Source organism: Thalassophryne amazonica, chromosome 10 (genome assembly GCF_902500255.1).
Source record: "Thalassophryne amazonica chromosome 10, fThaAma1.1, whole genome shotgun sequence".
In the NCBI taxonomy this organism is placed as follows: Eukaryota; Metazoa; Chordata; class Actinopteri; order Batrachoidiformes; family Batrachoididae; genus Thalassophryne; species Thalassophryne amazonica.
The window spans coordinates 48,553,830-48,581,157 of NC_047112.1; the positions used below are offsets into that span (position 1 = coordinate 48,553,830).

A 27,328-nucleotide genomic window follows, 5' to 3' on the forward strand; every position below is an offset into this window, starting at 1 on the left:
AGACCATTCCTCTGCAGATGATCAGTTAGCTGTTTTACAACTACCCTTTCAAGAATTTTTGAGAGAAAAGGAAGGTTGGAGATTGGCCTATAATTAGCTAAGATAGCTGGGTCAAGTGATGGCTTTTTAAGTAATGGTTTAATTACTGCCACCTTAAAAGCCTGTGGTACGTAGCCAACTAATAAAGATAGATTGATCATATTTAAGATCGAAGCATTAATTAATGGTAGGGCTTCCTTGAGCAGCCTGGTAGGAATGGGGTCTAATAGACATGTTGATGGTTTGGAGGAAGTAACTAATGAAAATAACTCAGACAGAACAATCGGAGAGAAAGAGTCTAACCAAATACCGGCATCACTGAAAGCAGCCAAAGATAGCGATATGTCTTTGGGATGGTTATGAGTAATTTTTTCCCTAATAGTTAAAATTTTATTAGCAAAGAAAGTCATGAAGTCATTACTAGTTAAAGTTAAAGGAATACTTGGCTCAATAGAGCTCTGACTCTTTGTCAGCCTGGCTACAGTGCTGAAAAGAAACCTGGGGTTGTTCTTATTTTCTTCAATTAGTGATGAGTAGTAAGATGTCCTAGCTTTACGGAGGGCTTTTTTATAGGGCAACAGACTCTTTTTCCAGGCTAAGTGAAGATCTTCTAAATTAGTGAGACGCCATTTCCTCTCCAACTTACGGGTTATCTGCTTTAAACTGCGAGTTTGTGAGTTATACCACGGAGTCAGCCACTTCTGATTTAAGGCTCTCTTTTTCAGAGGAGCTACAGCATCCAAAGTTGTCTTCAATGAGGATGTAAAACTATTGACGAGATACTCTATCTCACTCACAGAGTTTAGGTAGCTACTCTGCACTGTGTTGGTATATGGCATTGGAGAACATAAAGAAGGAATCATATCCTTAAACCTAGTTACTGCACTTTCTGAAAGACTTCTAGTGTAATGAAACTTATTCCCCACTGCTGGGTAGTCCATCAGAGTAAATGTAAATGTTATTAAGAAATGATCAGACAGAAGGGAGTTTTCAGGGAATACTGTTAAGTCTTCAATTTCCATACCATAAGTCAGAACAAGATCTAAGATATGATTAAAGTGGTGGGTGGACTCATTTACATTTTGAGTGAAGCCAACTGAGTCTAATAATAGATTAAATGCAGTGTTGAGACTGTCATTCTCAGCATCTGTGTGGATGATAAAATCGCCCACTATAATTATCTTATCTGAGCTAAGCACTAAGTCAGACAAAAGGTCTGAAAATTCACAGAGAAACTCACAGTAACGACCAGGTGGACGATAGATAATAACAAATAAAACTGGTTTTTGGGACTTCCAATTTGGATGGACAAGATTAAGAGTCAAGCTTTCAAATGAATTAAAGCTCTGTCTGGGTTTCGGATTAATTAATAAGCTGGAGTGGAAGATTGCTGCTAATCCTCCGCCTCGGCCCGTGCTACGAGCATTCTGGCAGTTAGTGTGACTCGGGGGTGTTGACTCATTTAAACTAACATAATTATCCTGCTGTAACCAGGTTTCTGTAAGGCAGAATAAATCAATATGTTGATCCATTATTATATCATTTACTAACAGGGACTTAGAAGAGAGAGACCTAATGTTTAATAGACCACATTTAACTGTTTTAGTCTTGAAGGTGCTATATTATTTTTTCTTTTTGAATTTTTATAAAGTGTGTATACACAAGTGCTGGTCATATATAATTAGAATATCATGAAAATGTTGATTTATTTCAGTAATTCCATTCAAAAAGTGAAACTTGCATAATGTATACATTAATTCCACACAGACTGATATATTTCAAGTGTTTATTTTTCTTTTAATTTGGATGATTATAGCTGACAACTAATGAAAACCCTCTCTCAGTCTTGTTCTGTAGGCTACACATTCATGGGGAAGACTGCTGACTTCACGTCTTGCCTGGGCTAAAGAAAAAAAGGACTGGACTTTCTGCTGAGTGGTCCAAAGTTATGTTCTCTGATGAAAGTAAATTTTGCATTTCCTTTGGAAATCAAGGTCCCAGAGTCTGGAGGAAGAGAGGAGAGGCACAGAATTCACATTGCTTGAGGTCCAGTGTAAAGTTTCCACAGTCAGTGATGGTTTAGGGTGCCATGTCATCTGCTGGTGTTGGTCCACTGTGTTTTCTGAAGTCCAAGGTCAACGCAGCCATCTACCAGGAAGTTGTAGAGCATTTCATGCTTCCTGCTGCTGACCAACTTTATGGAGATGCAGATTTTTATTTTCCTACAGGACTTGGCACCTGCACACAGTGCCAAAGCTACCAGTACCTGGTTTAAGGACCATGGTATCCCTGTTCTTAACTGGCCAGCAAACTTGCCTGACCTTAACCCCATAGAAAATCTATGGGGTATTATGAAGAGGAAGATGCGACATGCCAGACCCAACAATGCAGAAGAGCTGAAGACCACTATCAGAGCAACCTGGGCTCTCATACCACCTGAGCAGTGCCACAGACTGATCGACTCCATGCCACACCGTATTGCTGCACCGTATTTCATGATATTCTAATTATATGACCAGCACCTGTGTCTGTGTGTCTATATATATATATATATATATATATATATATATATATATATATATATATATATATATATATATATATATATATATATATATATATATATATATATATATATATATATATATATAATTACAACACGTTATTATTGTATTATTTTATTTGGGCGTTCTCGTATCGTCACGTGGCTGTGTTTATGTACGGAAAATTTCCGGACGGATATATTGACAGATCATCCGTCCAATGAAAAGAGAAAATCTGTGAGCGTGCATGTTTAGCAGAAAGAAGAAGCTAACGCGGATGGTCTTAAACCACCATTTAACAAGGAAGAACCGTATCCAAAAACCGTCGCTGCTGTGATTGTGTGTTCTCATGGAGCACACCAACGGGTTATGATGTCGTTACTGGCAGCTAAATTTGTGGACAAGATAACGCTTCTGTCAGAATTCGAGGTAAACACCGCCCCTTGTCGGCTACCTGCTTTAGCATCATGCTAACCCTAGTGCAGACGTTTTGTACAGATAACCGATTTACTCATTTAGGTAACAGGAATGATTAGTCACGTGAAATAGTTTGATATTTACAGTACAGGCTGTTTCTGCAGAAAACGCTTCGTTTGATGATAAACAGAATGTTAAAGGAGCCTTAGTCAATGATTTGGGCGAGTAAAGTTTACAATGTGTCATGATGACAGCAAGATAGGTCATGTGCCCTTCTAGCCCCATTAATGTGTGTATTCATAACACAGCATTCCTTTGAGATGACTGCAGTTCTGTTTATGAAGCATTAAGTAACAGAAAACGACTTAATTGAGAAAAAACTATAGTTCTTTGAATACTTTGAATATGTTCTTAATATCTCCTTTTAAATTTTTTTTTTTTGGGTGGGGGGGGGGGTAAAAAATCAGTCTGTCTGATTATTCAGTTTGAATTAAAGATGTTCATTATATTTTAGTCTTAGACTCATTTTGATTGTCTTTCAGTAAAACATAACAGATGCTGTCATAGAACGAAATATCGATGCACTGCACAAATAGAAAACACAGGATAAAACACAGAATACCAGTCCAAGGTGTGTAGGCCTATGCTGCGTTTACACCGGGTGTGACCAGACGCCACAAATTCGCTTCGGTCGAGTGGCGACGGACGCACCACCATCGCCCGGTGTGTCGCTCTGCTTTTGCTGTGAAAATTCACCCCAGTGTATCATCAAATAGGAGGAGCTTCCATTCCGCTCGCCGGCTCCGGTTGTCAGTCAAGTTAACATGACGGACCTTGATCACACGGAGCGAGTTGTTGTGGAAAGCTCCCAATTCGGAGAGTATCATCATTTGCTGCAGGAGCTGCGTCTGGATGATGGCCGCTTTCAACGGTCCTTCCACCTCTGCAGGACCCAGTTTGAGGACCACCTGTCCCATTCACGCGCGCACATGTAAACAATTAAAAAAAAAACTCTGCTGCTTGCTGTGGGGCTGCTCCTTGCTCTTCCCCAAAAAACTCTGTCATAATTATGTTTAGAAACCAGTCACCATTTGTTTTATTATACATCTGTGTAGTTAATAAGTAAAATAATCTTCATGGATGATTCGCTCGCGCGCACGTAAAAAAAAAAAAAAAAAAATGTCACAAACTCCGCACCCCCTCCTGCGGGGCTGCTGCTTGCTCTTCCCCCAAAAACTTTGTCTTAATTGTGTTTAGAAACCAGTCACTATTTGTTTCATTATACATCTGTGTAGTTAATTAATAAAATAATCTCCACGGACGATTCACTCGCGCGGGCACGTAAAAAAAAAAAAACCTCCGCTGCTTGCTGTGGGGCTGCTCCTCACTCTTCCTCAAACTCTGTCATAATTGTGTTTAGAAAACAGTCACCATTTGCTTTATTATACATCTGTGTAGTTAATAAGTAAAATAACCTTCACGGACGATTCGCTCGCGCGCAGGTACAAAAAAAAAAAAATCCTCTGCTCCCCCTGCTGCGGGGCTGCTGCTCGCTCCAAAAACTCTGTCATAATTGTGAAATAAAGGACAAAAGGGACGTAAGTCCTGCTCACAGGCTGGCTACCAGAGACAGGACATGTTCACATCCAACTCAGTCAAACTCCAAACATCTCCATGTCACTACATATTCAGTCCCTGATTGGTCATCGCGGCGTGACAAGACGAAAAAGTTCAGATTTTTCAACTTGGGGAGGAGGGCGACGTGACGTGACGCGACGCAATATCGCACCACAAATGCACCAATCGCTCAAAATCGCTTCACTCGCATCGCTTCATTCGCATCCATCGCGTCGCGCTGCGTGGCTTGGCGCCAAAACGCGTCCTTCCATAGGGATTACATGGCAACCTGTCGCTGCTGACGCTTGCGTCGCGCCCAGTGTGAACGCGTGAGATTTCTTTAAACCTGTTGATAACTGTCTTTGCATCTGTGTATACACAACATTCAATAATAAATGAAGAGTTCCGATGCAAAACCCAGTAAGTGTTTTTTTCTTTTCAAATGGAGAAAAATACAGTTGAAAATGGAGATTTAAAGGAAACCCTATTCGGAAATGCACAGACTCGTCAATAAAATGAAAACAGTTTGTTCAAATTCTTTCATATTTTGCACACTAATGGTCCCCCTGACAGCCAAGTACATGTTGGCTTCAACTAAAACTTTATTGTTTTGGAGATACTGGGTTTAGCATCTGAACTCTTCAAATATAGGACAAGTGATATTGCACATATGAAGATGCTACAAGGATAAAGTTGCTACAGTGTATTCTATATCCTGCATTCTATATTGCACAGTTCTTTCTGTCAATTTGTATTTAACTGTCTTATGGTGGTGAGTAAATGCTGCCCCTGAATCTGCACATTTTGCAACTCAGGCTACGGTTCTGTCTGTCTGAGGGCAGGAGGGAAAACAGTGTCATTGTTAGTGGTATTAATATACCAAAGTGTAATTTTATGCATTTGAAATAAAATATTGACATTCCACAAGTTAATGTGATTGTTGTTGCCATTACCTATTTAGTTATCATATACTGACAGTTGTCACGGGTGCTGTTACTTTCACTTCTTGTTTACTTTAAGCTGTTGAGTAGACCTTGCTTGTTATATTTAACTCTTTTGGGTTAAATACATTCATCCTACCCTCTGATAAGAATTCACTGATTAGAATTCATTCTTCAGTGGTCCTGGTAAGCAGACGCTCAGAAACTGGAATACTCATTATTTTCCAGGGCTGTGGACATTCAGCTCGACGCTCTGCTCAGTGATCTCACAGCTGCAACTCCTTTCATGTTAACAGAAATTCTTTTTGTGGTTGGATCCAGAAGTGCACAGAGCCTGTCTGTAGCGAATCTGGAGCTACAGTTTCCATGCAAGGCTGGTTTTTAACTTTTTTTTTGTCTGTATTCATCTTTGACTGCCCACACTATAGTGAATTGTTTCTCCCATGTTGCTGAGGGTCATTAGGGTGGATCCGATATGGATCTGCACATAGATTTAACATAGGATGTACTCGAATGCCTTTCCTAACACAGCTCCAGATATACATGAAGAATAGGACACGGGTAGCCTCAAATTAGGAATCTTCTTGTTGGCAGGCAAACATAGTAATGGCTTGAGCCACCGTGCCTCCACTTATGCCACTTTGCTCTAACTTCTCATGCTATACGTACCAAAACTGTCACAATTTGCCCTTATGTATCTGATTAATGAAGAGTGCCTCTTGGAGACGTGAGGGGGACCTAAAATGGCAAGCTACCAAAGAGTTTTGTTACACCAAATTTTACGTTTTGATCATTTTTGGTTATTAGTGACCTTTGCTGGGTTAAAAAAGTAAATATATTCATTTGGTGGTAGGTATGTCCTGTAACATAAGTTCAAATTAAATCTGAGGTTGCTGCAATCACAACCTGTTTGACTCACAGAAAAAATGTATCTTAAAAAAAAAACCCCCTTTCATTATGTATAATCATATTTGTCATATTTTGAATATGTATTTATTTTATATTCTGTACAAATTAAAAGTAAATCAGGCAACATTGCAAATAATGTAAAAACATTCACATAACTCAAAATAATACAAATGATCTGTTAGTGTATATGATATTCACAACAAATTTAATACAGCCTGAATGCAGTTGTTTCAGAGGTGACTGAAAATGACCTGCATAAATCCAAGGACTGCTCCAATGACCAGGGTCAGCTGCCTTCTCCCCACAATAATGTTTATCTTTTATTTTTAAAACCAAAGAAAGGAAGAAGAAAAAAAGAACTATTCAACTTTGGTCAGCTTTTTTTTTTGTTGTTGTTGCCATTTTATCATATTTTTTTTTTTTTTTTTTTTTTTTTGGTCACATTGTTAGCTGAGGAGCTCCCTGTACAGCTCGGGAGGACGTATGTCCCAAAACTGTCATAAAAACTCACTGCCACTGCCAACCCTCCCCTCTCTTCCCTTACTTTCCATGTGCATTTATTTTCAATTGAGCCAATGAACTCAATCTGTAGAACTCAGTCAAGAAAGCAACAATCCACAGAAATGCATAGAGAACAGGAACTGAAGTTCCAAGAAAGCCCGATCGAGGTTGACCCGAGTGGAACCCCTCGTTCAGTCAGATGGTCTTTTCCTCTTCCTCTGACAGCAGTTTTTTTGTTTGTGTGTTTTTTGCCAGCTCTTCCATGACAATGAACATGTAAGATAAGCCTTCTTTTGGCTTGTTCTTATAGCTGCTAGTTCAGCTATAAGAATTGTGAATTGTGTGGGGCATGAATTGTGTATTATTGTCATGCTGTAAAGCAGTTTGTGGTTCTTCTGAGACCTGAGGCTCTTGTTCATAGGACATTGGGTCGTGTCCTTGAAGTTGCAAGGCTGTTTTCTGCTACAAGGTGCTTGGTTGGGACAGAAGCTCCCATTCTCCTGATAAAACAAGTAATTTAGTGATTGCAGTTACTCTGAAACTGTAAAATTAAGGTAAAAATGTTGCATTATTCCTCTTTAATTCTCAAATACTGCCTTTATTTTGCAGCTTGACAAAACAACGCAGTTGCCTAAAGCCGGGCAGGCCTGTGTCTTAGTTTCTTCTGACCAAATCACATGTTGTCCTCCCTTTTGTTAGCTCATACACAGTTTGTTGTGTAACCTCTCCTAACCTAACCTAACCTAACCTCGCTTCTCTTTTAACAAGGCAATTGTTTGGCAAGAAAAATAAGACACGCAGACATACAGTAGGACCACTGCAGCAAAGCTCACAAAGTCATCTGTGGATAGTTCAGTTAAAACAGACTATTTATGAGTATTTCCTTTATCCAATAGATTCCAACAAACTGATAAAAGAGATTTGACATCTTGCTTTGTTTGATTGACTTCTTGACTTTTGATTGACTTTCTTTGTTTTGTTGAGTTGTATATTTGGTGTGTTTGGATTTTGGACTATCCGGTTGTTAAGTGTGATGTAACGCATCATGTGATTTTCAACTTCTGGCTCCAAACAAAAAAGGCGCGCTGTCATTAACATTGAAAACTGCACTGAGATGATCTAATCAGGCTGCACTTAAACCGCTGAACACGGACAACAGCATTAACAACGCAACATAAAACTCTTTGTATAAAACTCTCCTGGTTATATTAACTGGGTTTTTAGACGTTGTTACTGCATTTGTTTTATGTAAAAATGAAGACGCTCAGGTTGCTTCTCTGTTATTTTCAATGGGAGTTGCTGCGAGCTGTGATCGCTTCCTGTTTATGTCATTCAGGGAGAAAGTGAAGTTTGCACTTTAACATCCTGTTTATTGTAATAAAAAAATTTTTATTAACAGACATGTATATTTTACCTGTGCATAATAAAATATATAAAGCAAAAGAAAAAAAGTTTCATTAAGTGTTCTGACCATAGAACCAGACAAATCCGGTTAACGGAGGTGGAGGCGGAGAAGGGAGGGACGGAGGTTTGCGCACAATGTAAACACAAACTAAACTTAAACTGTAGATCCTTAAAAGGATCAAACAGACATAACTTTAATTGTAAACTTGCAGGTCTTTGGACCCGGAAACAGATTCATCACGTGATGTGTTACGTCAGCGCTTAACAACCGGATTGGTACCACAAACATATTTGAACCTAATGTCATCTTGCGGCCCTGCTGTTGAGTGCAGTCAAAAGAAACAGTGGGGGGGAGGAGGTTCTCTTGAGTAACTTTTCAGTGTTTACTCAAGTCTTCTTCACGGCATTTACGGGTCAGCCACAATCATGAATTTTGCAAAGACTGTGATTTTTCACTTTTATCATATGTTGAGCAACTCGTGTCCAATGCAGAATATTGTTATTTAGGGATATTGGTTCAGAATTTCTTGGGGCATCCTCATCACATAAAAATTTTACAGTTATGCATAAAATAACCATGTTTGCATTTTCTGGCATTAACAACTAACCATACAGATTTAGAAAAAAACATGCATACATTATCATAATTTAAGATGGCCTCTTACATAGCAAGGTATTGTTTAGACAAATACTATGATTTGAGAGAATATTTTGACATTTGTATGATCAGTTCCGTTGCAGACCCTACAGCCTGACTATGAATACTATTTGCAGTCTTTTTTCGCCCCACAATTTTATTAACTTAAGATGTTTGTATGAAATGTATTCTAAGCACAAACATGCTCAGAATACAACAATATACATGTTATGTTTAATACTAAAATGAACTTCCATTTTCATTATGAGACTATTATTGACTCTCCATAAATCCCTGGATACAACACACAAATGCTGTTTGATGGCTCTTTTATAGCGCACAAATCCTCAGACAGTTCATATTACCTTACTGTATTTTAAGTTTCAAAGCAAATCAAAGTATTTATATCAAGTCATATTATCAGTTATTTGCAAATTCGTAACACTGAAAAAATACTTGTCAGGGTTCAGATTTTTGCTTCATGTTTGCTCTGCTTTGCTTTGTTTAGTTATTTGGCCTGGTTAGCTTTTCTATCCATGTTAGTTATCTTGCTGGTCTCTTTCCTGCTTGGGTTTTCTCTATTCCTATCTCTCTTGTCTTCCTCTTGGTGCTTGGTGGTGGGCTTTTCACTCTGTCTGCCCACACCCTCGTTCTGGTGCTTTCCACGCACACCTGTTCCTAATTTGCAGCACATCACTTGGGTGTATTTAAGGTTCACAGGTTTCACTAGTCCCTCGCTAGATCAATGTGCCTTCTGCCTCTTTCCAGCTCTGTTCATGTGTTTTCTAGTCTGACTTTCCTCATCGTTTTTGATCATCTGCCTGTGTACCCGACTCCGCCTCTGCCTGATGTTTTTTGTACTGCTGCGTGTTTTGGATTGCCTCAACGTGTACCGACGTCTGCTTGATAACTCACTAAACCTTTTTTGAACTACAGAGCTGTTTGTCTGAGTCTTGCATTTGTGTCCAACCATTCCTGACCATTGAACCTGATAGATTGATCTGGCCAGCCATGGATGACTCAGACGCATTTCAGCGAGTGGTACAGCACTGCAGTCGGCACCTAGCGCTTCAAGGGGATCAGCTGACTACGCTTAACTCTGAAGTTAGTGAGCTGGCTATTAGCAAGCTGGCTAAACACCAGGACCTGTTCATGTCCTCTGTAAGCACTCAGATGCAGCAGCTCTTGTTCAAGTTGGATCATCAGGCCAGCCCGGCTACAGCTACCGGCACCTCTCTTCCGGGTTCGTCAGCAGCCGCACCATCTTCCGTACCCGTACCTGAGTTTTGCAATCAGCTGTCTTGACCCGAATGATTTGCCAGAGAAATTGGTGACGTCAGACCCTTCATCACACAGTGTGAGTTACTCTTTGAACTTTTGTCATCAATGTTTCCATCCGAAAGGACGAAGATAGTATTCATGATAACTCACCTGACTGGTTGAGCAGCGGTATGGGCCGCGGCAGAATGGAGTCATCAGTCTGCTTCCTGCACATCCCTGAGTGCCTTCATGGCGGCTCTGCAACAGGTGTTCCACCATACATCTCCGAGGTGCAAAGCTGCGCTGTTATTGATGAGGCTGAAGCAGGGCAGCCACCGCATTGCAGACTACGCTATAGACTTCAGAATTTTGGCGGTGAAAAGTGAGTGGAACCCAACAGCCCTCCTCTGGGTTAGCCAAGGACATCCATGATCAACTCATCACCGTCAAACTCCCCGAAGAGCTCGACCAGCTCATTGCACTGGCAGTCCGGACCGACCATCGACTGGCAGAGCATCCTCGTCACGAAGCTCGTCATCCTGCTTGCCGATCTGCCACGCCGCTGACCCAACAGCTCCATCTCCCTCTCTTCCCCTCACAACATCGAGGAGCTGATGCATTTTGGCAGAACACGCCTCTCAGCTGAAGAGCGACAGTGGTGCAGATAGGAAGGATTGTGTTTTTACTGTGGACAGTTGGGTCACATGATCTCTGGTTGTCCGGTCAGGGTTGCCACCGCGTGGTCCAGGACCAAATTGTGGATGAGTCAAAATTGTATTTCTCCTTCTTGAACTCAGAATACAATTCCTGCTAATTTAACATCTGACCATTCATCCATTTCAGTATCTGCATTTATCGAGACGCTAATTTATTGTTGTCTTCTCTCGCCAGGACCCTCCGTTTTAAGCTATTTCAGCTCTCGCACCCTCTGGTGGTGTGTGCGGTGGATGGTCATGAACTAGGTCAAATAACCCACTGCACTCACTCTGTTCGCATGATTGTAGCTGGTAATCATTAGTCCATTAGCTTTCATAACTTTGATCAAATGACTGACCAGGCAATCCTGGGGCACCCCTGGCTCCAACAACATAGTCCGAATTTCAATTGGTCTAAAGGTCAGATTAATTCATGGAGACCGGCGTGTAAAGATAACTTTCCTCTGAAACCAGAACCTTCTCCACCCAGTTCTAACCCAGATTTAGCTAGGGTACCTCCTTGTTACTATGATCTGGCTCCCGTTTTCAGTAAAGCTAAAGCCAAGTCTTTGCTGCCACACCGTGACTATGATGGTGTTGTCAAGCTTCTCCCAGGGGCTAGTCCCCTCCTGGGGAAGCTGTTTTCTCTATCAGCACCTGAATGCACCACAAGGCACGAGTATATTCAGTAGTCTCTCGTGGCCGGTTTAATTTGTCCATCCTCCTTGCCCGCAGGGGCGGGGTTCTTCTTTGTTGAAAAGAAAGCTAAGTCACTTCGTCCATGTATCGACTACTGGGGTCTTAATGACATTACTGTAAAGAACCGTTACCCCCTGCCACTCATATCCTCAGCATTCGAGTTGCTCCAGGATGCCAAGGTTTTCATGAACCTTGACTTGCGCAATGCATACCATTTACTTAGGATAAAACAGTAGGATGAGTGGAAAACTGCTTTTTACATATCCATCAGGGACTGCGAATATCTAGTCATGCCATTTGGTCTCACGAACGCGCCAGCTGTTTTCCAGAATTTAGTTAAAGATGTACTATGCAAATTCTTGAATAAGTGCACTTTCGTCTACCTGGATGATATACTGATTTTTTTTTTTTTTCTCTCCCGATCTTGATTTACTCATCCAACATGCCTGTGCTGGTTTGCAGACATTATTACGTAATGACCTGTATGTAAAACCGAAAAATGTGAGTTCCATCAATCCACCATGTCATTTTTGGGATTTGTCCTACCGAGGGTGAAATAAAAATGGACCCTGTCAAGATAGCGGCTGTGTGTGAATGAGAGGTTCCTGGCAGTCAGAAGGAGGTCCAGAGGCTTTTGGTATTTGCCTGTTTGTACCACAAATTTATTCGCAACTTAAGTATCATCGCAGCTGCGCTACATGAACTTCACTCCGGCCGTTCAAGTGGACCCCGGAGTGTGATGAAGCCTTCCAGGTCCTCAAGCATCATTTTCCTGCGGACCCCATGTTGCTCCTCCCTGACCTGGCCCTGCAGTTCGTGGTGGAAGTTGATGCATCCAGTGTGGGGGTTGGTGCCATTTTGTGTCAAATTAATCCCTCAGGCAAGTGGCTGCATCCATGTGCATTCCTGTCCAGAAAACTTACCACAGCTGAATGAAATTATAGCATCTGTAATCATGAACTGCTTGTTATTAAGGTGGCCTTGGAGGAGTGGGGCCACTGGCTAGAGAGGGCGCAAATGATGTTCCTCGTTAATACCGACCACAAGAATCTTGCGTATCTGCGAACTGCTACACGATTAACTGCCAAACAAGCTAGATGGGCCATTTTCTTTAGCCGACCCGGGTTGAAGAATGGTAAACTGGACGCGTTATCATGACAAGGGGATCTGCTGGATGCGTCCTCTGACTTGGGTATGATTCTACCAGAGTCCTGTTTTGTGTCAGCTATAACGTGGGAAATAGAATCCTGAGTTAGGTCTGCGTTGTATAATGAGACCCATCCTCCTGGTTGTCTTCAGGGCAAGTTGTTTGTGCCTGCCCCTCTGAGGGGGGAAGTCATTAAGTGGGGTCACGATAGTCATTTTGCTTGTCACCCGGGAATCAAAAACAATTAACGTGCTTCAATTGTGCCAGTTGGCTCTGGCCGGTCTTCTGCACCCTTTGCTTGTCAAAATGTGCCCATGGTCACACTTATCGATTGACTTTGTAACCAGTCTGCCAGCCTCTTAAGGCCAACACAGTTATTTTGACTATTGTGGATAGGCTTTCTGGGATGGTTCATTTTGTTGCTCTACCTAAGCTCCCTTCTGCCAAAGAAACGGCGGAGTTAATGTTGTCTCATGTTTTCAGGCTGCACGGGTTTCCCCAAGATATAGTGTCAGATCGGGGACCTCAATTTGTTTCCAGTTTTTGGAGGAAATTCTGCTGCTTACTCTGGGTCACCTCCAGTCTCACCTCCGGTTATCACCCTCAAGCTAACGACCAAACCGAATGATTAAACCAAGAGCTGGAAAAGGGTCTCCGGATCCTAGCTTCGCAGCAGCCCACTTCCTCATCTGCTCAGTCATCTTGGATAGAACTTGCACATAACAGTTTATCTACCTCTTCAACGGGGTACTCTCAGTTCCAAGTGGTATATGGTCATCAACCATCCCTGTTTTCTTCTGCCATCTCACACTCTTCTGTCCCCACAGTTCTTGGTCTCATCATCCGTTGCCAACGAACCTGGGAGTGGGCTCGACGAGCTCTGCTTCATTCCTCCACAACTTACAAAGCCCCGCTGACCTGAAACAATCCCTGGCACCTCTCTATGTGAATGGACAGAAGGTGAGGCTCTTCACGCGTACCTGCCATTTCGAAGAATGCCCGGGAGACTCGCTCCCAGGTTCATTGGCCCATTTCTTGTCTCCAAAGTCATTAATCCTGTTTCTGTCCATCTCTGTCTTCTGAGGTCTATGCGTATCCACCCCACATTCTACGTCAGCCAGGTGAAACCCGTCTGTTCCAGCCCTTTGTATTTCAAAGGGCTGGTTGGTTCACAGGCTTCACTAGTCCCTCGCCAGATCAGGGTGCCTTGTGCCTCTTTCCAGCTCTGTTTGTGTGTTTTCTAGTCCTGCTTGCCTCGTCATTTTTGATCACCTGCCTGTGTACCCGACTCCGCCTCTGCCTGATGTGTTTTGGACTGCCTCAACGTGTACCAACCTCTGCTTGATAACTCACTAAACCTTTTTGAACTACAGAGCTATTTGTCTGAGTCTTGCATTTGTGTCCAACCATTCCTGACCATTGAACCTAATTATTTATACTTTAATTTGCATTCTGTTTAAATGAAAAAAAAAAACCTTTCAAGGTAATAATTTAATACATGGATAAAGTACATAGTTGTTAGTGTTATAACCAAGAAAAAACACAGTTACTATTGGAAAACTCATCACAGTAGAACTGTAACAACAAAATATTTTGTTTGGTGTTTGCGTCTTCCAGAGGATGTAAACCCGTGGACAGGGATACCTAAGTAATAGTAGGAGACATTTCAGTGGGGGGCTGGAGCCTATCCCAGCAGTAATAGGGCTTGACAGGAGCGTAGAAAATGGGAGAATAAAAAAAGAATTCTAGGGGCCCATGATTGACAGGGACGCAGAAAGGCCCCTAATACAATTATAATTATAACACTCAGTTATAAACTTACAACCACACATATATTTTATTTACAAGGTATTGGTAACACTAAGTTTATTTGTTTTGGAAACATTTCTCAATGCACATCTCCCCCACCCTCTGTATTTACGTAAAATGCTTCAGTCCACCTGCTGCTCCATCCGAGTTTGGCTGCAGCCAGACTGTGCACTCTGACTTCTCATCTACTTGTTGTTGTGCTGAGCTACAGGGCTGTGCTCTGAGTTCTGTTATAGTTCATCTTTCCTCCTTTGACCATGAGATGCGCGCGCATGCGAACGAACCGTCAAGCAAATTTGGAGATGTCTGGAGTTCTTCTTGGTGTTGCATGTCCTGTCTCAGGACTTAAGTCCTTTTTTGTCCTTTTTTTTTAACTGTAATGTGAGAATTTGAGCAGAGAACAAGGAACTAATGCCTGCAGCCAGACCTTTTTTTTGTTCACATGTGCGCGCGTGAACATGAGTCCATGAGTGGACGAGAGATGTCCGGACTTTTTACTGGATATTTCTGGCAATCAGTCTGCATTTTTTTTCAGTTTTTTTTTTTTTTTTCTTTTCAGCATGTAGTTTTTACTGCATTAAGTACACGGTATAAAAACAATCCTGTGTGATTTATACAATGGAACACAGCAGGAATCATAAATTGGCTTTGAGTCATGTCGGGTAACGCCTCTTTGCCCCGAGTTACGCCTCTTTGCCCTGACTTGCGCTGGAACCACTTCCTTTCTGCATCAAGCACAGGACGCCAAAAAATTAAACATGCTTAATTTTTCGGTGCCCAACTTGCTTCCCCCTTTGCGCCCCTCGCGCCGAGCTGCATCGTCTTGGCACTGAGTTGCTGCCACTCGGCATTGTCATAATGATGCAAGGCGCAACTGGGAGCACCCCCGGTGTGACATGGGCTTTAGTCTGTTGTCTGTTCCTAACTTTGTCCATAAACTAGTTAACTTGTCGACCCCATATTATGAGGTCATATTTCTGAAGAAAACTCTGGATTTATGCATTTCACTGTTGTCAGTTAAATAATCAGTGCAAGCAAACATTTAGCAAGCTTGCTCAAAAAAGGACCCCCCCCCACACCTGAACAAGCCCAGGAATCCCTGAGGTGAGCAGCTGTGTATTGAATTAATCGATTATTATGGAGAAAAATATTAAAGAATAAAAAATTGTTCTGAAATAAAATGCCTATAGTCTGTATTTATTTCAGAAAGATTTTAATTGTTTAAAGAGCACCAGCTACCATTGAAATGTAATGTTTGGTCAGTAGTTGTGGCTCTCATCCTCCTGAACTGAGTGCGTGCAGACTGGATGACTGCTCTTAATCCAATCAGATAAATATTAGCATTTCTGGAAATCAGAAGATTAAATAGCAACAACCAGTCTCATGTATGCATTTTTGTCACTCTACAATATCAGTCTTGTATTTTCAGTGCTTCACCTATCAAGTAACTGTCAAGTTGCATTTTTCTTTTCACTTATATGGGAATAATAATCAAAAATAGCATTAAAATGCGTAGTTTATGTAAAACAGTATTAAAATTTTCCTCTGGGGAGGCCCTCTACAATTTCTCTTCATGGGGCCCAAAATCCTTGGTGGCGCCCCTGGTGCGTGAGGCGGGGTACACCCTGGACAGGATACCAGTCTGTCGCAGGGGCACATATAGACAAACAAACACATTCACACACACATGCACACCTACAGACAATTTAAATTTTCCATTCTACCTAACCTGCGTGTCTTTGGATGTGGGAGGAAGCCGGAGCAGCTGGAGAGAACCCACCCAAACATGGTGGATAAAATGCCAACTCCATGCAGAAAGGCCATAGGTGGGAATCGATCCCGTGACCTTCATGCTGTGGGGCAACAGTGCAAACCACTAAGCCACCGTGATGCCCAATTTGTGTTCTAGGAGTCCAAATTATAAATGGGCATGAACAACTGACATGTAAAATACAGAAAAGATGCAAAATCTCATCCTTGAGAAGCTCTAACCAAATTTGACTTTTTTAAATAAACAAAGGTGATGATGTGTGCTGTAAAAGATTTTTTTAAGCTGCTTGTATGTTACTTGGCAAATTATGTGAAGTCGAAGAAGAATTTACGTCTGTGATATGAGCGTTTATTATGTTGTAAATTTATATGTATTTGCTTGTTTTTGTAGGCTTGACGGCAACAGGCGTTGCACTGGGGTTTTGCTGCAGGCCACCGTGTGGTTGTCTATGGGGTTTTAAGGTGATGCAAAGATGCTGCTGTCCCTGGGCATGCTGATGCTGTCAGCCACTCAGATCTACACCATCTTCACCGTTCAGCTCTTTGCGTTCCTCAACCTGCTGCCTGTGGAGGCTGATATTGCTGCTGTGAGTCAATCTCGTATACCCAAAATGCATCACTCCAGACTGTCAATAAAGGTTGATGCCACACAAAGTGGGTTGATCTTAAAAAACAATCTCATAATGATTAATAATTTCCTCACACTGAGCAGTGTGAGCCTGGAAGGCTTCTTATTTGATTGGTCTTTAAGTAAAAGTTCTTGTGGCATCAAGCACATCGAATTGAAACGGAATATTTAGATATTTAGGCCATTTCCTGAGTGACTTTTATTTTATTTTATTTCCTGAGTAATTAAAAAAAGTATTTATTTTTTGGTCCATATCACCCATCCTTAATGCAGAGTTGAATATTATGCAAATAATGAATGTTTATGAGTTCAGTGGTACGAATATTTCATGAGGTGAAAGCTGGAACAAACCATTCAACACGGCTTTGCCTTGTTGAATGGTGTGTTCCAGATGGAAAAGCTCTATTGAAATACAGTCCATTTAAATTGTAATTATATATTATGTACTTACTATTATGTAATTACTTTCCTTTTCTTGTTGATGTTTTTTTATGTTTCAGTACTCATTTGACAACAGAACAGAGAACTTTGATGACCGCTCTGCACGGTTTGGCTATCGGCTTCCTAGTGATGGATTGAAGGTGAGTTGAGTAGGGGATGATGTTCCCACCCACAGTTGTGGTAAACCAACTTGATTTTCAGTATTGTTGCGACATTTCCACTTTACAGCTCCACTGAATTCAAGATTAACCAAAGGATCTTTGTTTTTAGATTTTCTGAGATAAATGAACATGCATATAATGTGTATACAAAGGAGTGGCGTTGCGAAGAATATTCTTGAAAATAAAACATGTATTTTCAGCTACAGTTTCCCAGAAGGCACATGGCTCAAGTCTCAGTATGATCTGTTATGATAATAAAAGCTTTCCTTTCCACTTTACCACAAAACTGTGCAGCTAGTGATGCAACAGACTAAAATTATGCTGTGCACAGTTTCGACAATCAAAATGGTCATGGTGTGTTGGTGGCTTCCCTCACTGGTGTCCTTCTTTCACACTCTCAGATTTTAACCCTCTGGAGCCGACGCCATCGTATATGATGGCTGGGACCAAGCTTTACTAAATTATAAATAACTTTTTAATGATATGAGATAGAAACTTACTCTTTTTTTTATGCTGAAAAGTTAACTCCGTGGACTTTTGATCCACTGTCAGCCATCTTTGTACTCCTCATAGAGGCTGTGTGATGTCGTGCGGAATGTGTGTGTCCAGTCGAAATTGGTTCACCATCACATGGTTTTCCAAAATCCAATCGTAGGGCAGATTTACCTCACGTGATAAACCAAAGATTTTTTTCAGGAGTGATATCTTACGAGTTGGCCCATTTGAATAGGCCCCCTAACACCTCCAATGCGCCCTGCACCATTACGCACAGCGAAAGTGAAAGCAGATGGAGCAGACGGAGAGCCTCGCATGACAGTCTCACATGCTCAAACAAAGAGTTTGTAACTATCAGGATTGCTCCACTAGTTTGCATTCGAATGTTACTGGATTACTCTGTGGCGCTCTCTCTCTGGCGTAAAGCACTGTTTACCATATCAATGAGGTGAGGGAGAGGGGCCGCTCCTCAGACTGGAGCATAAACACATAGACCATTTTGTATATATTGCTCAAAATGTGCATTTGTGTTTATTGTTTGAACTTTTTTGTTGTACAGTCTTTCACACAAGACCTCAAATTACCTTTATAAAGTGTCAAAACAGTTGTTTATTATAGTTTGCTGTGTGTTTTGAATAAATGTGTGTGGAAAATTATTTCCGCTTTACTTTTTCCTTTATTTGTGATTGTAAACCTTTATTACACGTATAAAACACAACAAAAGCATATATATTATGAAAGAACAGGTTGTCCTGCAAAAAAGACATAAAACTTGATTGTGGGATGCAGGGAGAGCTCTTAACAGCAATAATAAAACGTATATGCCAAGCGAGTGAACTGTCCAAAAAATGCCCTTGGACCCCAGAGGGTTAACTAGAACAGACAGATTGAACATGCTGTTTCTGTTGCTTAATGATGGATGCAAATGAAACCCATGAAACATTCAGTGACTTGGGAATGTTCATACACTCAACAAAAATATAAACGCAACACTTTTGGTTTTGCTCCCATTTTGTATGAGATGAACTCAAAGATCTAAAACTTTTTCCACATACACAATATCACCATTTCTCTCAAATATTGTTCACAAACCAGTCTAAATCTGTGATAGTGAGCACTTCTCCTTTGCTGAGATAATCCATCCCACCTCACAGGTGTGCCATACCAAGATGCTGATTAGACACCATGATTAGTGCACAGGTGTGCCTTAGACTGCCCACAATAAAAGGCCACTCTGAAAGGTGCAGTTTTATCACACAGCACAATGCCACAGATGTCACAAGATTTGAGGGAGCGTGCAATTGGCATGCTGACAGCAGGAATGTCAACCAGAGCTGTTGCTCGTGTATTGAATGTTCATTTCTCTACCATAAGCCGTCTCCAAAGTCGTTTCAGAGAATTTGGCAGTACATCCAACCAGCCTCACAACCGCAGACCACGTGTAACCACACCAGCCCAGGACCTCCACATCCAGCATGTTCACCTCCAAGATCGTCTGAGACCAGCCACTCGGACAACTGCTGAAACAATCGCTTTGCATAACCAAAGAAGTTTTGCACAAACTGTCAGAAACCGTCTCAGGGAAGCTCATCTGCATGCTCGTCGTCCTCATCGGGGTCTCGACCTGACTCCAGTTCGTCGTCGTAACCGACTTGAGTGGGCAAATGCTCACATTCGCTGGCGATTGGCACGTTGGAGAGGTGTTCTCTTCACGGATGATGCGAAGGAGATGTGTTACACTGCATGAGGCAAATGGTGGTCACACCAGATACTGACTGGTATCCCCCCCCCAATAAAACAAAACTGCAGCTTTCAGAGTGGCCTTTTATTGTGGACAGTCTAAGGCACACCTGTGCACTAATCATGGTGTCTAATCAGCATCCTGATATGGCACACCTGTGAGGTGGGATGGATTATCTCGGCAAAGGAGAAGTGCTCATTATCACAGATTTCGACTGGTTTGTGAACAATATTTGAGGGAAATGGTGATATTGTGTATGTGGAAAAAGTTTTAGATCTTTGAGTTCATCTCATACAAAATGGGAGCAAAACCAAAAGTGTTGAGTTTATATTTTTGTTGAGTATATTTCCATCCCCTAACCTGTCTGCAGAAAGCTGTAAAAGTGATGATTTAGTTGTACATATAATTGTTGTACTTAATGGTGCACTTATATATTCCATTATTCTGGCTTTGAGCAAATTAGCAAAGCCTGAATTGTTTTTAAAATTTATTTTGGTGTCATTAAATTTTTTTAAAATGTGTTAGAGCCCAAAGGTGCCCAAGCCTTGTCGGTCATTGTATGTGATTTTGTTTTGTTTTGTTTTTTTTTTTTTTTTTAACAAACTTAAAGCTACTAAAAAGTGCTGAGGTATATATTGATTGGTGATGGTGGTAGTGATGTTGTGAAGATTGTTTTTACCCCTCATCCTGCTGTCTTCACATGTTGATCCACACAGCACACAAACAGTAGGGATGATTCATGTCTGCTATCTAAGCTGGTCATTGTGGTGTTTCCCCACAATCAAGAGCCTGTTTATTGTTGTACAATGGCTTTAGCTATTTCATAGCAAAATGCATTGTGCACTGTTTTGTCTTTGTGTACATGCAGTTGTCTATAATTAGTTCAGGCAATTATGTTTGTGCATTAGCAATCACTGGCTGCTTTGTCTGAACTCAAGTACATTCCATCATCATGGCCATATAATTTTGGTGTCAAATGCTGTTAAACAAAATATTTAAATGCAACTTTGCAAAAAAGGCAAAACATTTATTATTGTTTAGAGTATGACTATCCCAGATAAACAGTTTTTGTTTTTTTGTTTTTTCTTGAGTATAAAGCCCTGTTTCCAATGAGTGATCTAGGTTGGTACGGCACGGTACGGCATACTATTTTGTGCGTTTCAACAAAATTTGCAGAATGTGGCTGTCCACTGCTCTTAGTGATTGGATTGTATCTTAACTGTAATTAGGATGGGTTAAAGGCAGAGGTCAGATTTCATTGCATGTATGTAAAATGAGAATTTCAATTTTCAATTTATTTTCATTTATATAGCGCCATATCACAACAAGGTTGCCTCAAGGTGCTTCACACAAGTAAGGTCTAACCTTACTAAACCTCAGAGCAGCACTGGTAAGGAAAAACTCCCTCTGAGGAAGAAACCTCAAGCAGACCAGACTCAAAGGGGTCACCTGCTTACAAAACAATTCACAAAAGGAGCATACAGGAAATGTTGCTGGTGCACAGGATGGTTTCCTGAACAGATACCACACCCATCTCTGGATGGAGCCGCACCTCAAACAGAGAGAAAAGAAAAAAAAAAACAAATAATCTTGATTTAAAAAAACAAACAAAAAAGTTTACAGTGTGACCTGTTGTGCAAATAGAACTTCGGATCTGGCAGGTTGTTGTACATTGACTGAGGTTTGTGTTTTAACTTGAGATCTGAGTTAAAACAATGACTGTTTTCAGTTGCAGATGCTTTGGTATATCCCAAATTTCTTCAGATTGTGCAATCGTCCCATAAATGCATATGCTGTAAGGTGAAGGGCATATTGTGCTGAAAAGTGTGCAGAATCTGATTCCAGGCTACTAACAAATGAGGGACAACTCATGCCGCATCCTGCCCTGAGTTATTTGCTTTACATAACACTTTTGCAACCAGAAGTGACTTCTAAAGAAAAAGCAAACTGTTTTTTTTAATTGATTTTTATTGAATGAACCAGTGATCATAGTTGTATTATTATAATTTTACCCTCGTTTTAGTGGTAGCCCCACAGTACAGCAGCAACCGCTAAAATGTCTGGAATCACAAGCCTGTTTGTCCCGAGAGGATTCCCAATAAGGAATGGGGCTTCAGAGCTTTTTCTGTTCCTGCTTACACAACCAAAGCTGTTTACGGAGCCTCAAAAGCCACTTCAAGCCTGGGTCCACCCACAGTACATTACAGTTGTGTTTTGTTCTACTTGTGATCTGTAAATGTCATAAGATGGTTATTGATATCAAAGTGGAATTTTGTCAAGAAATAAGGATGCATACATTGAGTTAAACAGTCTCTGGCTCAGACTCGTTCTCCCGAACATCAGGCACAACAGCAGGTGGAGCACCTGTAAGACAGCACTGAGGAGCATTGGAATGAGTCTTAGCCGAGTTGGCGTCACTGTCCTTCTTCAGCACGGTGCAGCAGGGTTTATTAATGATGTTGGGGCCTGTAGTACTTAAGTTGGTACCACCCCATATTTTAAAGGTATCATCTACTTGTTCTAATGGCAATCCTTAACAGAAGAGATTTCAGAGATGATATTCTGATAGAGGATGGTCTGACAAATCTTAAAATGTATAGTTTGCTTGTGTTATGTCTTTTTGTTTTTCTTTCTGGAATTCTTAAAGACCAAAAATTGGCAAAAAAGCAGTATTTTCCTGTTTAATTTCAGTATTGCCTGTTCTGAAGTTGGTCATAGTAAAAGGAATACTCACTCAAATCTGCTACTTTATGGCTTTTACTCTTGTGTTATGATGCCTATAAATTAAAAATACAAGGCTAATCATTTTTGTCTGGGTATTTTTTGAAGTTTTTATGTTTATGTCAAAAAAGGTAATATTTTTCAATTTTCACTAAAAATTCATATTTTTAAAATTCTGATTTAATGTTAGGGATGGGTATTGATAAGATTTTATCGGTATCGATACCATTATCAATCCATTTCCTTATCGATTCCCTTATCGATACCTCCTGTGACTTTTCTGTGTACTACAAGTAGGCTTTACAGGTTTCTATGTCAACAACATTTTATTGAGTCTTATAGTAAATAAATATGAAATTGGTCACTGGATCTTTGATCTCTGGACATAAATAGAAATAAACACAATCTGTAGTCTTTGTCAAAAGCATTTCCTTTCAGACATTAACGGCATGGATGTGTCTCCATACATCTGAGCTGAACTCAGCTGACTGCTGGAGTCTGCAGGTCTGCAGCCATACAGTCTTGGGCTGCTACACATTGGCGCAGGACATCTCATTTTGGGAGAAAAAAATTTTTTTGATCGATTGCAGTTTATTGTTTGTATTACAACGTTTGGAAAGATTTAATTAATTTGATTTAAAGGGTGATTCGCTTTGAAGTTATTTATTCCGACCGGACTCTAGACTCAGTAGAGAGCGGTGCAGCGTTTGGAGCTAAGGAACGGAGGACGATTTTTGTTTCTTTCTCACAAGAAGACAGGAGTCCCAGTTAGTCACTTTTATCCACACAAAAGTGACTCACGATTGACATAATTGAGAGGGTTAAGAAGAGGAGTTGCCGCTTCTGAATAGGAGCGAAGCATTGAACCAACGAAGCAGCGGATTGAAGCACTGCTTCGTTGGTTCAAGGTTCAAAGTGGAACCGCGCTGCAGAAACTGTTGAATACAGACCCGCTGCAGGGTCTGTAATCAGTATAGAGAAATGATCAATGATCACCGACAAACACCCTCAAAAACAACAGCCGCTCTGAAGGACTGATAAGAAAATCATTAAGTAAAAATGCTGTTGATGTCGGTGGATCGAATAATTTTTTTAACGATACCCGAAAAGAACTGGTTCTCGATATTCAACCCTATTTAATGTATTAAGATAATTAGTTTTTGTGTCTTTTAAGGGTGATTTGGTGATTCAACATATCCCTAGTCAGACATCCAAAGATCACAGTAGTTGGAGGCATACAACTTGGTTGAAAGACATCCTAAAACTGCCCTGTCACATTTCAGACTGTACGTCACATTTTGGTTGTTTTATACGCCATTGCCTCATCTCTACATCTGCTAAGACAATCAAGCTTTCTGTATTAAGCTTATGTGACTGGTTTGTTTTGTCTTTGGTACATAGCATAGGATCATAAACTTAATGATGAGGATGCACGATGGAGATGAATATCACATGACATTTCAGCGATCTTTCACATTTCAGCCATCCTTTATTGACTGTCCTGAAATTCTGCCTGTGGACAGCATAGCTGTGGTGAGATCAGATGAGGAGCTCACTCCCTATTACTTGTTCAAATTAATAAAGGCTCCTCACACTCTTGCAGTGTCTGTGACTGACTGCTATAGGTACACTTTTGAAGCTGGATGTACAGTTATTGCAGGTCATTATTTTGAACTTGTACCCAAACAGGATTTTGAACACTATATTGATAATAGGGAGGTGGTTCAAAAAGGTTAAGTGTCTATTCCCCATGGTTTGCCCCCAGTTGGAAAACATGGGAAAGAGACAAGTGTGAGGTCAGCTAAGAGATCTATACAGTGAGCCTTGCCACACATGAAGAATTATTAAGCTTCCTTATCTAACCCATTTGAGGTGTAACTGAGATCCCTTTTCTCAATCTATTGATATATGTGTTTTTGAATCGGTTGAGATGTGTGTTACTGTTTCCCAAGAGCTGTGTCTAATACACCCAGAGTGTATTTAATTGTTAAAGTTGACAGTATGACAGATATTGTAGTGCCTTTCAAAATTAAAGAACTGATATTCTCCAACTGTATGTCACATTCTGGAACTTTGTAAGTGACTTAATAAATGGAAGCCCTGGATTTGAAATAGAAGTTTGTAGTATTTCTTACTTTTAGCAGGACTGTGGCACTGAAACCCATAACAAAAGCAGTAGTACTTTCTGAGCCTAATAAGTTATTGGCCTGGGACAGCTTTAAAAAGCTTTGTATTTTGAAGTTTTGATGGTGCATGATTTTTGTTTAGTGACATAAGACAGAAGCATATATCACATGGTAATATTTTTCTAGACATTTGGGGCCTAAAAAATGATAGTAATTGTTTTTTTTTTTTTTTTTTTCTTAAATGATAAAGCTATTTAAATGTTTCTAACAGTATGTGACATTTTTGGTACAAAGAGTATTGGTGATAAATGTTGACTTTACAAAACTTTGAATTTATATATTGGTTTTATTGCTCAAATCTATTAGGACAGCCACTGATGCATCTAAAATGTACAGTGAATATTTGTATAGAGGTTCATTCTTGATCTGGAAAAGAAAATGAGACTTTTGTAAAACAAAGTTACTTTTTTGGAGCCTTTTTGGAATCAAGTTCTGCCACACTGCATGGATACCAGTCTTAACATTCCAGAGTAGTATGAGTAGGCATACATGATATATAATTTTTTGAGCACATTCTTTTCACAAAGAATTGACTGTAGAAAAATACCTGGACAAGAATAAGCTCTGTAATTGTCATCGCTTTTGCCTTTGAAGTGTATGTTTTCATGTGAAATACAGTTACAGACTGAAAACAGAAGTGGATTTTTTTTTTCCCCTCATAAGAAACATTTTTGTACCAACGTATGTGCTACAAGCTGAACGAAGGGAAAAAATAAAAAAGTCACAATTCGTTGAGAAAAGATGGACGAACGAGTTTTATTACCAAATAGCCTGTGAAACAAGAGCGCAAAAGGGACACAAGAGGAACTAAATGAAACCGAAGCGAACGTTGATCTCGACTCTTTAAGTGAAACGCGCCTGGAGCCATTGCTGGAGCAGTGTGTGTCTACATCTCTGTGTTCCAGGACTCGGCGCTGGGACGGAGCTCATAGCACCGAGTCCTGGTGAAACTGCAAACAGAAGCTGTGGAGATCTGTGTGCATGTCAGTAGACCACCTGCTCTGGTTCCTCGTCCAGAACAAAAGAGGGATCATCTCCTTCATCATCAGAATCCTCACTGTCTGACGATATGCTGTGCGCTGCGTCTTGCTCCAATTAAAAAAAAACAAAAAAAAACAAAAACAAAAGTGTGCCGTGGTCACTGCTGTATTACGTTACTAAGCCATATACATTGATTTATAACAGAAAACTGTCAAAAGGGGGAATAAATATAAGCGTAAAGATGATTTGAATATATCAGAGCAGTAAATTGATCAGTCCATGTGAACGCTGCACATTGAATCCCCATGTGCAGTTATTTCCACTAGCTGATCACTGATCCGCAATGTGAATTTTGCCTTCCAGAACAGCTCTTTATATCATCATTTGAATCATTTACCTGTTGCCACATGTACATAAGGGCCGGATTGTCATTCCTACACTCATTGTTTAATAAAAAATAATAAGCGCATGCAGGAGCTGCTGCTGTCGCTGCATTCCAGTACTGTAGGAAATTACACAACTTTTTTGTTGTTTCAAATTCAGCAGTTGCTTGAGGCATAATAATTGTATCCGCACAAAAGATTAATTCTGGCCTATATAAGGTGCCTGAGCCCATTGAAGCTGACCCCCTCCACACAGATAAAAAAAAAAAAAAAAAAAAAGCAAACCGGCTGAGTTTGCCCTGTAATTTCCGATGGTCCATGAATGCAGCTGCAGCAGCACCACTCAGAAATGGCTTCTGCACTGTGTGAAAATGTCCAGCTGGTCGAATGATGTCTAAGTAAACGCTAATGTTACAAAAACTAAGCAAATGATTTAAAAAACGTCAAGAACAACAGCAAAATCAAATACGGACAAATTGACGTTTTCGATGCCCTTCGTATAAATTTTTGCGACAGTTCAAAAACCCTGATGAAGCCAACACTTCAGGAACGAAGCTGCGTGAAGGTTAAACGATGCCAACGAAAGTCCAGATTTCTTGTTTCGTTAGGGCTTCGTTGCCCTTCGTTAAGTGTCATGTAACTGGTCTTTTAGGTTGTTCTGTTGTTCTGATGTTATTCCACAAAACATTATGTTTGCACTTTCCTGAAAATAAATGTTTTGCCATAAATACTGTTACATGTCTAACATCATACACTCAGGGACATGCACAGAATTTAAGAATCTCAAAGTCAGAAAAGAGCAACCTTGAATATCTTTAATGTGAGCACTCGAAGTGCACGGGCAAAATTTTTTTTTGAATAGCTCAGTTCCTGCAAGAACCTAATCTTACTTTCACTCCTGTCTAATAGTCAACTGTGTATCCTTTTTTGCTGGATAACAGCCTGCAGTCCTTTGTTTTTCAGTAAGTCTCAGACTTGTCTATTGAGGAATCCCAGCCAATTCTTCTTTGTGCAGGCCAGTAATGATATTTACTTTGGTCTTCTGGAGGTAGCTCTTCACCAGGAGTGACAAGTATTTTGGGCCGCTGTCGTGTTGGAAGGCAAAGCAACAAACCAGAACTAGTTTTGCTGCTGTCTGCTTGAGGTGTTCTTTCAAAATCTTCACATATCCTTCATTCCTTGCACCTTGAGGAGATTCCCAGT

The 27,328-nt window shown here is 40.6% G+C and overlaps 1 protein-coding gene and 1 long non-coding RNA gene across 2 annotated transcripts in view; one reads left to right on the forward strand and one right to left on the reverse strand.

Moving 5' to 3' along the window:
- The first annotated feature begins 2,805 nt into the window (after positions 1–2,805).
- Positions 2,806–27,328, forward strand: part of rnf13 (ring finger protein 13) — an 81,340-nt gene continuing 56,817 nt past the window's right edge. The window contains exons 1-3 of the mRNA XM_034179970.1: positions 2,806–3,011; positions 16,780–16,975; positions 17,517–17,597. Coding sequence (XP_034035861.1) covers positions 16,862–16,975; positions 17,517–17,597 — 195 coding nt within the window. The 5' untranslated portion in view covers positions 2,806–3,011; positions 16,780–16,861. The remainder of the gene's footprint in view (positions 3,012–16,779; positions 16,976–17,516; positions 17,598–27,328) is intronic.
- On the reverse strand, positions 21,805–22,122 carry LOC117518755. Its single transcript, XR_004563066.1, has 2 exons — positions 22,078–22,122; positions 21,805–22,035 (listed from the first exon to the last, which is right to left on the reverse strand). It is a non-coding gene; the product is annotated as an uncharacterized LOC117518755 (long non-coding RNA).